Raw genomic sequence first — 15,170 nt, 5'->3', positions numbered from 1 at the left:
AAAATGCCTCTCGAATCCTTTTTGGGTTATTGTAACAAATACGAAAAAAATTGTTGGTTTTTTTATTTCGTTTTTATTTTATCCTTTATTCGAACTAACACCAAAAATGACAAGAGATTCACATTTTTTTGAAAGGTTTTTCAATTTCTTGGATTCTCAATTCCAATTTTGATGACTATCCACTACTTACGATTCATATAAAAAGCACATGTTAAAATTTATATACTATACTTTTTTGTCTGCATAATGATAATAAACTAGTTATAATTTGTCAGTTATATAATATAATACTATGTATATTTTTATCGTTGAGTAAAATTAAAATAATGATACTGTTTTAAGTATACTGAATTCATAATTGTTAGAGATAAAAAAAAATAGTTATTTTCTTTACTAAATATTATATTATAAATTGTAATACAATTGATGATAATTAGTATGAACCGTTTTTTTAAATTCGTAAACAAAGTATATATCTATATTATATTATATTTAAATTATTTATAGGATTTAAATTTATAAATACTATTTTTATTACTAGCTTTTATGTTGTTATAGTTTTAAAATACAATAACGTTTGTGACTAAATGATCAAATCCAGAGGTTGGATTGGTAATAATAGATGGCTTTAGTTAACTTGTGAGTTAATAATTAACATTTACACTGCCTGGAATCATTTTCAGCCAAATTAGAATAAAACAAAATATTAAATTTACAGACAAATAGTATTTTTTTTTTATTCTATTCATCTTGTTAGGATGAGTGACAAATTTACAATAGATTAAGCTTTTTATTAAATATAATTATAATATTAATATTAATATTAATTATAATTGTTTCGTCAGTAAATATATTTAACAAACACGAGTGTATGACTAATACAATTATTGATGTGTGAAAATCAATTTTATGTAGTTTATTAATACTCAACTGTTTTTATAAAATACATTTTAAGATGAAACTGTCAAAAAATTATCTTTAAAATTTACTGAATTTTTGAAAAGCAATTTTTATAAACAACTTATTTTTAGCAGAAATAATAATTCACAGCGGACACTATTAAACAATAACTAAAATGTTCAAAATATTGATGAGGACAATGTTCGCGGAGTTATTATTAATTTATAAGTCCAGTTTACAGGCATTTACTTGAAATGCTTACACTAGGTTTGCCATTAGCTAGCCAGAAATTTATGAACCCTGCGTTCACGTGTAACTTTTCCTCTTTGTACTATAGTACAGAGTACGGGGACGATGAAACTTTTGAATTACATATTTTATACGGAAGAAATAAAATCCAAAAGTTTAGACTGGTCACAAAGGGTTCGTATGTTTGTGTTATGCTATAGAAGAAAAACACGCTTCAGAAGAACCACCGATTGAAAAATAAAGGTATATTGTGAATGATTAATTAAGCTAAAAGACTTTGATAGCTCACTTGTTTAATTTCCGTATGACTGCTTTGAGTGTGGTAAAATCAGGTCGGTCAGCAGGGTCTTCCGTCCAGCATCGTTTCATTAACACACCTACTTCCTCGTCACAGCTTAAATCCGCTACACTTGGCCTTAGACATTTTTCTTTGCTTTTCACACTGTCTACGATTTCTGTAATATGATAAAAATAAATCTAATAAGTTTTTATAGATAATTAAATTTTTTTTCATTTATTAAAATTATGTGTTGAGCAACCTAGTTAAATAATAATTTACACAAAATACACTTTATCGATACAAATACCTAAGCTAAATCAAGATTTTCTAGATAAAATATAATAATATTAAGGATATAGTCAGATTAAAATTGATTTGATTGATATAACGATGTATAAACTAAATCGTTGTATTTATAAATATTGTACGACTGTGTTAAATTTTCTAACGCTGTATATAGTTTATATTTTACCCAATATTAATATTATAAAAAAAAATAGCTTGAACAAATACTAAACTAATAACTTAATATATTATTATATATACCAGTTTCCAATATCGATGTTTTATAGCCAAAACAGTCCAATTATCAACTTAAGATAATATTTATAATAGTTTATTTCAAATTTAAGTAACTAACAAACAAATATAGTTGTATTATATTTAAATTTAAATAAATGTTTCTGAAGAGAAAATGCACGGGTAGTCACAAAACACTATAGTAACTATTTATTGAAAAAAAAGTAAATTGATTAAAAATAAAATGAAACATTTTATTTTTTATTTATATTTTTTGTTTTTGAATATCATTCAAGTAAAATGTATAATATTATGGTATCAGAACAACAATATAATATATATTTTTACGGTTATCCTTGTGTAGAAGATTGTAACAAAGTTTCTATAGCCATGTTTTGATTTACATATTAAAATGTTTGTCATTGCTCTTGTACAACATCTGGTGACAACCTAACACGGCGAAACTAGCGTATTTTATGTCATAAAACAAAGCACGTAGTGGCTAATGAACTCCAGTTATGGGCTGTGAACAAGCACAAAAGTGCGAGTTTTGGTAATTACGAAACATAACATACATTTAACGTTTACTTTACATAAATTACAATGAAAATAATGATAGTTGTAGTATAATGTTTATAACTCATAACTATTACTACAATTTCAACGCGTTTTATTATCACACCATCGGTAATTACATCTGTATGTTGTATTTTATTAATACCCAACATGATTTTAAATTAAAAGTTAATTTTGATTCGTTTATGTTGATTATGTCAAGTGGAGATTATTGCGAATACACCAACGGAAACAACATGTGTTTACCAGTATTAAGTTTATCTCAGTAAAAGTAATAAGAACCGACAAATCTTTAATTAAAAAATACCGTGTAAATATGTATTTATAATATTATAAACAAGCATCATAAGCTAGTTATGAGCTATCATTTTTTACCGGATAACAATTGCTAAAATAAAATTTTTTTAGATAATTATTATTTATTAAAAAATATAGCAAATGTTGTTCAACTGATTATAAAATAAAGAAATAACGATAATTTTATGAATTTTTATGTTATTATTTGTTTAAAAATTTAAATGCTGTTACGATTTTACTCACACTCGAGTGAATATTTATCGTCTAATATCGTGTTTAAATTTGTTAGTTATCGGATGTCAACGCAAAAGTGATTCATTGAGTTTCGGAATATTTTAAAAATATTTGATATAGTTATTCTGTAAAATAATAATAATAGTTTCTAATTTTATCGTGTCCATACTCCATATATAATCCACGATTAATGCATTTAAAAACTAAATTTTAAAGCTAGAAAAATTAAGTTGTTCTGTGAGGGGTTCACGTTACATGCATATTATACACATGTGATAATCAAACGTCAAGCAATCAATCAAAACTAATTGAACCGAATGACGGATGGGATAGTATAAAATATTCTTTGTATGCATTTAGTGTTGTCTGTTTTGTACTGGAGTGGTTGGTCTTACTCGATTTGACCCGGACAGCGTTCTGCTAAAACAGGGGTGAGATGCTTGGACGATACAGTAAATTATTATTATCATAATAAATGTGTTGCATTACGCGTTATGGCAGTAATGAGTAGAAATAAACATAAAAGTGGAGATAATATAAGCGTGTTGATGTGGATGAGCTTGGTAAACTATAATATAACATAAGCCTACAACACTGTAACAGTAATCGCCGTTATATAGACGTGTAATAATAATATATGAAATACAATAATAGTTAAATCACGTTGTGTGAATAATGAATTACTAGCGCGACGATACTAATAACATTATCACGAGGGTTAACAACGATAATATGCATACACTTTATACAGTGTGACAAAACGAACTGACAGATGTTATCGCATATTTATGTAAAAACTTACATCTAATATATTATTAATTATATTTATATTTTTTTATTTAGATATTACAATACGATTGTTGTTAATTTTGTAGGTATAAAAAAATTAATTAACATTAATGAGAAAAAAAGTTCTTAAAATTTACTACGTACTATTTAGTTTCCTATGTTTGACAGTCATTATTTCCTATACCCTGTATAAAAGGTGATGCGCACAATGCAATGATTATTACGACTATAACGAGTCACTCGCTATAGGTACGCCGTGTTCGACCTGCCTCGCAACAGTGCCATTATTTTGCATAACCGGAACGCCGTCTTACTATGAATGATAATATTGCCGTGTATTCCGCAATGGTCATATTATTATTATTATTATCGTCATCATATTCGATGGGATAGGTAATATTATTATCGTACACTAGAATAACGTGATAAAATTCTAACATGTTCTATTTAAAATTAATTACATATTATGAAAAGGAATTATGTGTGTGTTAATCAAATTAACATAGCACAGTGTATAGCAAATTATCTGACACATAATATATTTATAATAATCATTATGCGAGTGTGTACGTACTATGTAGTGTTATCAACAGCGGACGTCAAGCTTTCAGGGAGAACACTATGCTATTTTTTTCTATATTTTTTTTTTAAACGAAAAAATAAAAAATATAATCAATATATTGTGATTTTTTTTCTCGACGTGTTCCACTATTATATCAAAAGCAGTCGTTCGGATCACTGTTTTGTCTTTTTTTAGATGACATTTTATTGGCTAACGATACCAACAAATTGACTCGTTTATTTTATTCGAAACCTTTACAATGGTTTTGGCGATGAACGATACGGTTCAGTAACTGATTTTAGTTATCGCCACGGAAGTGCCATGTAGAGATTTTCGTTATTTTTATGACATAGGTAGTTGTAATGAAATAAGAACTATTGGAAAATTATTGCAGGTACCTATTCAATACCATTATTATGATCATTAGCGGTTGTAAACAATTTTAGATATGATTACTTATGATTACAAAATATTTATTTTTCAAAGTTATGTAAGTTACAATAGTTTACGAATATAACTTATTTAAGTTTTTAATTTTGATTTAAATTTCCAACTACTATAAAATAAATGTATTGCAATAAAGCGATTATAATTTTGAAAAAAGAGTTTATAAAAATATCGGATCCTTTAATGTTTGTCATAAATTTTATCAAACTTTTAAACACAATAACATGTTCAAAAAATGTAAAAAAAATTTGTGAATCTGTAGTGATGAATTTTAGTTGTATAGGGAAAAGATATTGAATAAACTGTATAATTATAAATAGCTTATTATGATAAATATTATTAATAAAGAAAAAAAATAATGTTTACAAATACAATTATATGATTTTTTCATAATCACACTTTTCAAATATTCTATCTTTTAAATATATTTCATTTTTAATATACGTAAAATTGTGTTTTTTTATTATTAACCTAATTTTATTAATCTATTACGTATTTATTATTTTATTTAAAGTTTGACTTTAGAATATTATAATTATAATTCGATATTTGTTTTGAAATATTATAGTAAATCAAACCAAATATAAAAATATTATTTAGCTATCTTATATTTTTAAAAAAAAATCAAGAGTTGACCATATGCGATAAGTACATTTTTAATGTAATTTTACATTTCTGAAATAACTTTTGTTTTGTTACAGATTAAAATAATTGTTAAACAATTATTCTTCAGAATTTTAATTTACTAATGAATTATCGGCAATGAATAATACAATTTAATTTCGAATTTCAATTCCATCTAGATAGGTCAATACAAATAACAGAACAGTAATGCTCGATCCCTGAATAAACATCAAGGTGTGTTTTTTTTTTTTTTTTTTTTAGAATAATTTAATGAACTTGAATGTTTTCATTGATATTGTTATTTAACTTTCAACACAAATCAAGTAAATATTTAAATATATTTTGTTTATTTAATTAATATTTTTCATGAATATCTTAAATTATTCAACAGGGAAACGTAATATTCATAAGATATGTGTTCAAGTGATACAAATTAAATACTTAATATTTGTAATCGTTTTTAAAAAAGAATATTTAATTATTAATATATAATGTTTATTTATTAAATGTTTTGTAGATTTTTGCAAATATAAAATATTTAAATATTATATATTTTTTAATATTATTTACAGTATTTATTTTGCCTAATCTATTATGGCATTTGTTTATTTACAAACAAAACAATAATATTTACTTATTACACATTGTTTTTGAATAAATGTATGTATTGTTAAAAAGTATGAAAGTAGTTTAATTTTGCACATATACCTACTTGCGGTTGTGTTTAACAAGGTTATGCTTTTACGGTCTCAAAAATGTCAAAACAGAGTTCTGAAAGTTTTATTTTGAAAGAATTATTAAGGCACGTGTATTGTGATGCTATATCTGTCTGCCTCTTATTCTGTAAATATATTTAAAAAATGCGAGGAAAATGAAATATTATAAGTTATTATGTTTGTACTTATAAAATGGAATTATTAAATACATTTATTTAATTATAAATAATATTCAGTCACTTAAATATAATTTCTTGTGTTTTGTAATAGTGTAATAATCATGCCTCAAATGATAAACTTACACTTATAATAAAGTTATTATAATATGCATTAGTTCTTTTTTAAATATTACGTAAGGGATAATGTTAGTCCGTTAGCCGTACATTATAAATAATTTATGTCAATTTTATTTATGTGTATTGGATTTTTTGTAGTTATATAATATATGTTTTAAAAATAAATTTAACATTTTTTAGAAAATGTCTGTTTAAAAAACTGTTTGAGGGATTTTAAAATAAACAATGTAAATAAATAAAGTAACTTTAGTAAATAGGTCATATGCAATCAAAAGCAATTTAAGATTTTTTTTCACTCGTTTTTTTCGGCTTTACTTACAGATTTTTATGAATAAGCCTAGAAATATAATTGGCAAAGGATTCTATTTTATTTTCTCTGACGGATGGATACGGACATCATATTTCAAATGTCAAGATTAATCGGCGTTTAGCTTGACCTGCCTAATTGATTACAACAATTAAATGTCAGTAGCACGTGAATCACGAGCATCGTATTTACAAAAATCGTAAGTGTTTTATTTAATAAGCCTAGTGTTTGTGTTTTTAATCAAAAAGATTTTAATTTTACTGGAAATCCATTACGAAAATTAGGAGAAAATATTGTTAAAATGTATAAAAAATACTTATTAACGGTAATGCTTTTCATTTAAGTGTGTTGCAACGATAGTTTAGCAATTAATTTAATCAAATTAATTGATATTTTGGAAAATCCATTAAAAAAACTTATCATATATTATATGTTAAGTTTAAAAAACGAGAAAATGTACTTTAAGTTTATAAAATTAAACATATTTGGACAATAATTTACAAATTTGATGCACTATAAATACGATCTAAACAAATTAAAATTTTAGTTACGAATATTTAAAATTAACCAAAAATTGTATGTAGGTAAAAGAAATTAGAAATAATGGATTATTTCCATTTTATTTACTTTTTTTTTTTGTTATTATTTATACATTATTATAGGAAATTAATTTAAAAACGATAAATGAAAATAATAACCAAATATCATAGTGACACATAGCGTTTGCCATTATTATTTTCAAAAAGTATCGTTTATTATACATATAATAAATAAATACCAACTTAAACTTATAAGCATTATATCATCTTATAAGATGATAATTATTTACGGTTATTTGAATTACGCTAAAGTCAGCCTGAAGTTGCCGACTTGACCATTACAAACTTCCTGCAATGACTAATAGTGTAACGGGGTGAGGATGTAGAATGAGTTTGAACCAAAAAGTTCAAAATCCGATTATCAAAGTTAAACAGTTCGATTCGTGTGCAATTCCTCTTGAAAAGAACGGGTTTGTATATAGCATATTGTAGTTATTTTAAATGGACAGAAAGAAAAAAAAACAAAGAACAAAAAAGAAAATTAACTGGGTGCGATATTATAGTTGATACTGGCATTTTTTCCTGGTTAGAAAAAGCTGCAGAAGGCGTTATATTATGCATATATAACAAATGCCTGTCTTGGAATAATTGACTAGTTAAACTACTGAAGGGTTGTAAAAATGATTAAAAAAACACTTTACGTTTAAGTTTTGTGAAAAAGGAATTCTATTGTATAAACTTTTTAAGTTTGGTATTAAAAAAAATAAAAACCATAACTTAGCAATATTTTTTGAGGCACAATGAAACCATGTCTGTAGAAAAGAATCAAAAAAATATAGAAATATACATTTAAAAATGTTAACTGAAAGCGATTTAAAAAGAAGTGAAAAACTGCATGGCGATCATAATATGTTATTTTTAATATAAACTGAAATAATAATAAATTATGATGACTTTCATATTTTATACATTAAACGTATATATTGCACGAATACGACGCATTTTCATTCGGTATGTTGTGATGTTAAATCGTTGTTTGGTTAATTTGTCGGTTTGACATTAATTGTAATTTAAAAACAAGTATAAAAACTGCGATTTCTTGGAATAAATTGGGTCGTTCAAAATGAAATATGAATATAACACATGCATAATATTATAATTCTTGTTTACTATAACTTAAACAGCCGAATAAAAGTATTGCACAGTGTTAATTGTGGAAAAGAAGGCGTGTGTGACACGCATATAAAAAAACGACTCATAAAGTATACGTATATTCACAATATAGGTAAATGTTTGAAATCACTGACATGGCGGTCTATAAAATGTTGTTCCGAAAGGGCTGCAATATTTTTTTTAAATCAAATATTTGCACTGCGTTTGTTTATAATATCAATACCTATACGGGGCATCTAAACCTACCTGTCTGGCGTAAAGCTGCGATAATACTATGAAGTCCAACCGTATCGGTGTGTGATATCATAAGCCTAAAAATTGTGGCGCTAAATGTTTTTTATTTATTTATTTTTTTTTTTGGTGGCTGGAGTATAATAAATCACAATGGAACGTGAGTGTAAAAAAAGTCACCACCCACGAACTTTCATTACCACCATAATATATTATCGGTAACGTTTTAGTATAATAAATGTGAGGGCGGCAAAGGCCATTTCTGCAAATGGTTATCATAACGTTTTTATTTTTTCTTACGTACACGATATGAATATAAACTTTATTCTTACTACGCACGAACTTTCTCTAATAATATGAATAACATAGGCAATATACTTTTCTAATACGCCATAATATTATTATATTATATAATCTTCAAAGAGAAAAATCTCAAGGTATAATATAGTTTCATGTATTATGACCTGTAAAACTCAGTATTTGTTTAATTTAGTTTTAAGAATATTTAAAATTTATAGTTGAGAAATACATATTAATTGTTCGTAGTAACGGTTTATTTTAGAGTCACTCGAAGTAGAAACCATATGATTTTCACTCACCTCGATCGTTAAACTCACAATTTATCCACAATAATGTTTCATCTTAATTTTTTTACCGTCCTGTCAATTTATTGTTATTTCAATAATAATACATTAGCTGTTAAGAAATATCTATGGTCGCCTGACAAACTAATAATATTGAAATATAAATTTGTTTCAAAACGATCATTCCGATAAATTTCAAACATACTATTTTGTAGCCTAACTATAATAATAATAATAATATATGCATTCCCCGATAAGGTCGAATGAATATATTATATGAAAAAAAAATCAGCTTTAATAGATTTAAGGAGTAGTATAGCAGACTTGATCTAGAAAAATAAGGCCGTCGAGTTATGAGTTGAACGCATGATAGGTACTATTGTTTAATGAAATTGAAGGGCATTGTTAAGCCGTTATTTCACGGTATTTTAAAACGAACAATGAAAATTGCATTACGATGTCATATTATTATTCTTAAAATCTCGAGTGGATTAACGATTACGTATTTGTATGACCTTTTTTTTTATTCAATTCATTTTTATCTCTTCGAACCACTCAATTCTATAATTTCGGTTTTTGTTCGAATATAATGAAACTTAAAGCGAACCATATCGTTTAGGTTCGTCGTTATTAAATTTCTATGTGAAGCTGTTTTTTTTTTATTATTATTATTATATTTCATAAGAAAACTATTATACTGTACTGTCGATTCACTGCAGTCATCCGATGTCGGTATAATCCGGTCAAATAACTTCTGCAGCTCGGACACTATTACACGCGTTACATATACACAGGTATTATATTATTTTATTCCGTGAAATGTAATTAACTGGGGAAAACAATCGGTTCGCAGGTCGTACGCACAATCTCTACGCGGTTAATCTACACACTGCAATAATAATATCGTCTGTCACGATCCATATACACCTGTACACAGCACGCACCGCACTGTAGTTGTATACTCATATACCTAATGTTCGGGAATTACACTTACGTTTTAATCTAAGAATTACAGAAGCGGCTGGCACCGATGCAGGCAGCACAGGCACCTGCCGCCGTCACCGAATGCCGTGTTGCAATCCATATAATATATTACTACTATTATTATTATTATTACTGTTTCTCCCCCCCGTCCGCGTCACTGTTCTGAAAAGCTCACCGTGTCCCATCTCCGTCCCGACCTTCCTGCGTATGTATATATATTATATCCTCATCTAGAGGACTTTTACGTACAACCTCGATAATAACTCGAGCCCACACACACACACACATATAAACATACACGACGACGGCAGTTTTGCAGCGTGAATCCCGCGAGAAATCGATTCGTTTTTCAGCAGAAAGAGCACACACACGGTTCACACGCGTTTCTGGCGTAGATCTCGTGTTTAGTGCTCGGCAGACGTTTCTTTTAATTATTTCTACTATACACTCTGTGTCCACTGAAATTCTGAAATCGTTGTAAGCTGTTATATACGTATAACCGCACAGCTTCTCGCCTGCCAACGGCGGTGAATTGGCGTAAAATAATAATAATCGGTCTACGTCGATTTCATCGTCACCGTCACTAACACGGATTTCCGTCGACATTTGATTAAAATAGTATTTGATAATAACAATAATAAAAATAAAAAAAAAACCATTAGAAGATAAAACCGAAAACAATTATCAGTCATTCAGTTTTGTTAATATGGGTTTGGATATCAAACAGAGAGTCATTAGAGAACTAAACATTATGTTTTTTCATACATAGGTACATATTATTTGCAAAAGTTTCACAGATAACACATTATTGTGATCTAAATTTTATATTTTGGTTTTATCCAGATAGCTATTTGAATTTAATACCTGATTTTAATAATTTTTAATAGATTTTGTTGGATGTAATATTTTATATTTTTGTTTTTCATAAATATTACATGGAAATTTTCATAAATTTACAGTTTATGCAGTACATTTTAAATTAATTGTGTATGTTTTAGTCATGTTAAAAATTGAGATAACATATTATGATGTATATTTTTAATTATTCATGTACTTTGAAAAAAAATATTTGTAACTATGCTATTTCTAGATTAACATTTACATATTATATTATATTATATTATGAGAACATTTTAACATTTTAAAGGTTTGATGATTGAATGAATATACTATTAATAATACTTTTGAACAATTTCAAAATTAATATTTAAAAAATATCGTCATTTTTTACAAACGGAAAATTGTATTAAAATCGCTAACTGAACACTATTTTAAGGTTTGTTGGTGTTACACAAACTAAGTAAATTAATTTATTATATATTTGTCAAGAAACATACAATTGAAGAATATCTAAATATTATCGTCTGCAAGTCAGATTGTGGTTGATTGTGCTGTTTAACTCGGGATCTTTTTTCGTATACGATGGTGATTTCTCATTGTTTTTAAACATAGTACTATTACTATTGTTGCACAATCAGCGATCCATGACCGACTCACCTAACTTAACTCTGTAACTCTCGTTATTTTTTTCCATCTCATAAATACTTACTTGCTGGTATATATAGTAATATAATATATATAGTACGAAGGCAGATCGTTTTATTTCCCCGGTGGTTCGTGTGTATGATAAATATAATACGCGAAATCGTACGTAAGAGAAAAACCGTATGAGACGTTTTGTAGAAATGATGACATCACGCTGCGATCGATGCAAGTAAAAAAAAAAAATCAGCTGCGAATGGCGGCTTTGCAAATATATTTTAAATTAGCCAGACTTTGCGGCTGAAAAGCACTGACGAATCGGTTTCAAAGAGCGCTGTCATCAAAACAAATAATATTGTGCTACATAGTGTGTATCAGAAACAACGGTCAAATATAACTAACAGTGTCCATGTTATAAGTTTTTTTTTTTTATGACGATTTTAAAATTACTTTTCATCGGTATGAAGTATAAACATTGTAATTAATAATAACTTAACTTTTATTTATATATATTGAAAAGACTAAAAGTTATAAAATCGCTGGTAATTTATGTTATATATATACACACACACACACATATACACAAATATATGTATAATATATTTTTATTTACATAATATACGTGGTTAATGGCGCTTCAAACTTATTGAACAATTTAATTTGCATTTTCTGCGACAGAGTAACTTTTTTTTTTAATTCGACAAAACTGTTTAAACAACAACTGCCTAGTCGTCTAATATTATTTTGCTATTCGATATTCGTATATCATGATATCGTGTGCATAAATTTAATGTAAAAACGATGTAAAGTATATAGGTATAAAAGGATGTCTGTCGAATTGACATTTTTCAATTCTACTCGTTTTCTTCGTTGTACGGTTTTATCGAAAAAATAACCGAATATTTTATTTTTACATTTTTATTTTCAAGACTTATGGATAGGATAGTGTAATTCAATATGTTTGTAAAGTTACATTTTTCAACCAATATGATGGTATATGATTGCAGATAGGAGCGTATTTTTACATTAAATGAAAAATACTTTTACTTATTTAATTTACGTGATTTATTTTCACGTATTATTAAAAATCTTGGTAATTTTTTATTTACTAAAATAGTTTTCATACTTGCGGTTTTTAATTTGTGTAGTTTTAAAATATCTCTCAAAACATTTATCATTTTAAATGAAAATATTTGGCTGAATGCTCTGTTACAAAGAAAAAAATAATAATAACAACTGATATAGATGGTTTTGATTCTTTCGTTTAAAATGAATCCACGGAGTAACAAAATATAACTCTACTAAAAATTAAAGCTATTCGTGTTTTTTGCCCATCTCTTTATTGCGCGTAAATAAAAAAAAAATCGAGTTTGTCGTTAATCATAATGTAAGGCAGTATTGTAACTATTCCATTTCCCCAACGGAAAAAAATTGAATTTATGGTAATTCCGATAGGGACCTTCACAAGAAGGTAATAAATAGAATTGTGGAATACGTATTCGGAGAGCTTGTGTGTATCGTTGAATATTTCGTTGTTTTATATTATTCGTAAAAATAATTTATGAAATAAATTCATGCACAGGTAACTTTTTTTTTTTAAAATTCATATCGAATAGTTGTTTTTTTTTTGTTTTTGCGTTCGACGTTCTAAACAAAAATAGTTCACTCGCACTAAAAATATTCATGTTCATAATGCTATTAATACTTATTAATGATCATATAGTATATTTATAAGAAATGGATATATAATATTATTATCGTTAAATTATTTCGTGTATATCTGTAATGCCATTTTGCAGAATTATATTATAAAAAAGCTTCATTGCAGCTATACAGATATTGTAGAGATGGTTCCGGAATTCTCCAGGGTTGTCTTATGATGCAAATAAACCATGTAATTTTTTATATTTAATAATAATGCATTATGTTGTAATAAATAGTAAAATAAAAATTAATGTAATTTGAAATTATGTCCATAAATAAAATAAATACGTGTAATATAATATCACTCTAATCTGGGTGTTTACTATAATAAAAAATACACTTTTATACTAAACATTCATGTATTTATTGAAATAAAGGTTTTATTCGGCTTTAAAAATTACTATCGTATTTTTTTTTTTTTTTAGTTCCGAGAACATTTACGCAGTATATAAAATACTAAATTATATTGTTTAAAGGTTTAAACCGTTTTTAGTTTTTGTTCGATATTTAATGTGTCAAATGGGGTATTAGTACGTTCGAGGAGAATCAACGATCGGGATTGGATATGATTCATGATCACGTAAATATTTCACCTTTTTTTTGTACTATTTCATACAAATCGACCATCAGAATATCAGCCAGCTTTAAAGAATTATGCGACTCGCGCGGGTAAAATATGGCCTGTTCACATATTAAACAGTGGCTTAATATAGATTTGTGAACCGTGATAAAGATATTGTATTTGTGTTATTCATTTCGAAATATATATACTTGGCGAGGGTTTATGTGTGTGAGTTCGGAAGTGTTGTCTATATGTGTTTTACCGAGAACCTGGAAACTATGTGAAATTTGGTCTACATATTATAGGTCAGAGGGATTTCGGGTGTGTTAATAATATTCAAAATTACTCGAGAACCAAATTTAACTTCATGTATTGCATATTATATACAAAAGTTTTTACTCGTCTGGCTTTATTTTACTTGCTTATAATATACTAGTAGTAATTTACTGATGATATAGTGTATTTTTTAAATAATGAACCTATTTATTATTTACCTTTTTCAAAGTGTTAAATTTATAACAAAAACAGAATAATTTACGTTAAACTTGACGAAAGCGGTACCAAATCAACCCTATTATAAATACCTATTAACCTATTAAAGGGATAGTATGATATGCTATTTATTTATTTTTTTTTGATTTAATTAATATAATATAATATAACGATAAATATTTATAGCATGAAATATATTAACTAATTAATTTACTTAGAACAAATTATTGCTAGATTTACTTTTACTAAAGGGTGATTTGTTAAGCACGCGAACACTCCATTTTTCTTTCAATAATTAATTTAATTCAGAATCTGATTATTTGAATTTTTAATTATATTTAACCATCAGATTTTAAAATAGATTTTTATACTATTTAAAGAGTGTTCTTTGGCGATACCAACTCCTTGTTTGTCCAATGAGAATGACCACGTTTTGTTGTTAATTATTAAACAGATTACTTTGTTTAAAATGTTATATATCTAAGTTGAGGTTCGAACAAGTAGTTTTTGAATTACTTAACTTTGTTTAAAAAGGATAATAGGTCAATAACAGTAGGATTGATAATTTAATATAATACTCGTAAAATTATAGATATTAATTATCGATTAACGTTTTGAAATTG

The 15,170-nt window shown here is 26.5% G+C and overlaps 1 protein-coding gene across 1 annotated transcript in view; it reads right to left on the bottom strand.

Annotated features, from left to right (window-relative positions):
• LOC132921412 (atrial natriuretic peptide receptor 1) overlaps positions 1-15,170 on the bottom strand; it is a 280,157-nt gene that overhangs the window by 31,019 nt on the left and 233,968 nt on the right. The window contains exon 15 of the mRNA XM_060984432.1: positions 1,439-1,604. Within this exon, the coding sequence (XP_060840415.1) occupies positions 1,439-1,604 (166 nt within the window). The remainder of the gene's footprint in view (positions 1-1,438; positions 1,605-15,170) is intronic.

The sequence above is a fragment of the Rhopalosiphum padi genome, chromosome 2, assembly GCF_020882245.1.
Source record: "Rhopalosiphum padi isolate XX-2018 chromosome 2, ASM2088224v1, whole genome shotgun sequence".
Lineage (NCBI taxonomy): Eukaryota > Metazoa > Arthropoda > Insecta > Hemiptera > Aphididae > Rhopalosiphum > Rhopalosiphum padi.
Note: the sequence above shows the minus strand (reverse complement) of the source record. Positions and strands in the feature narration are given on the sequence as shown.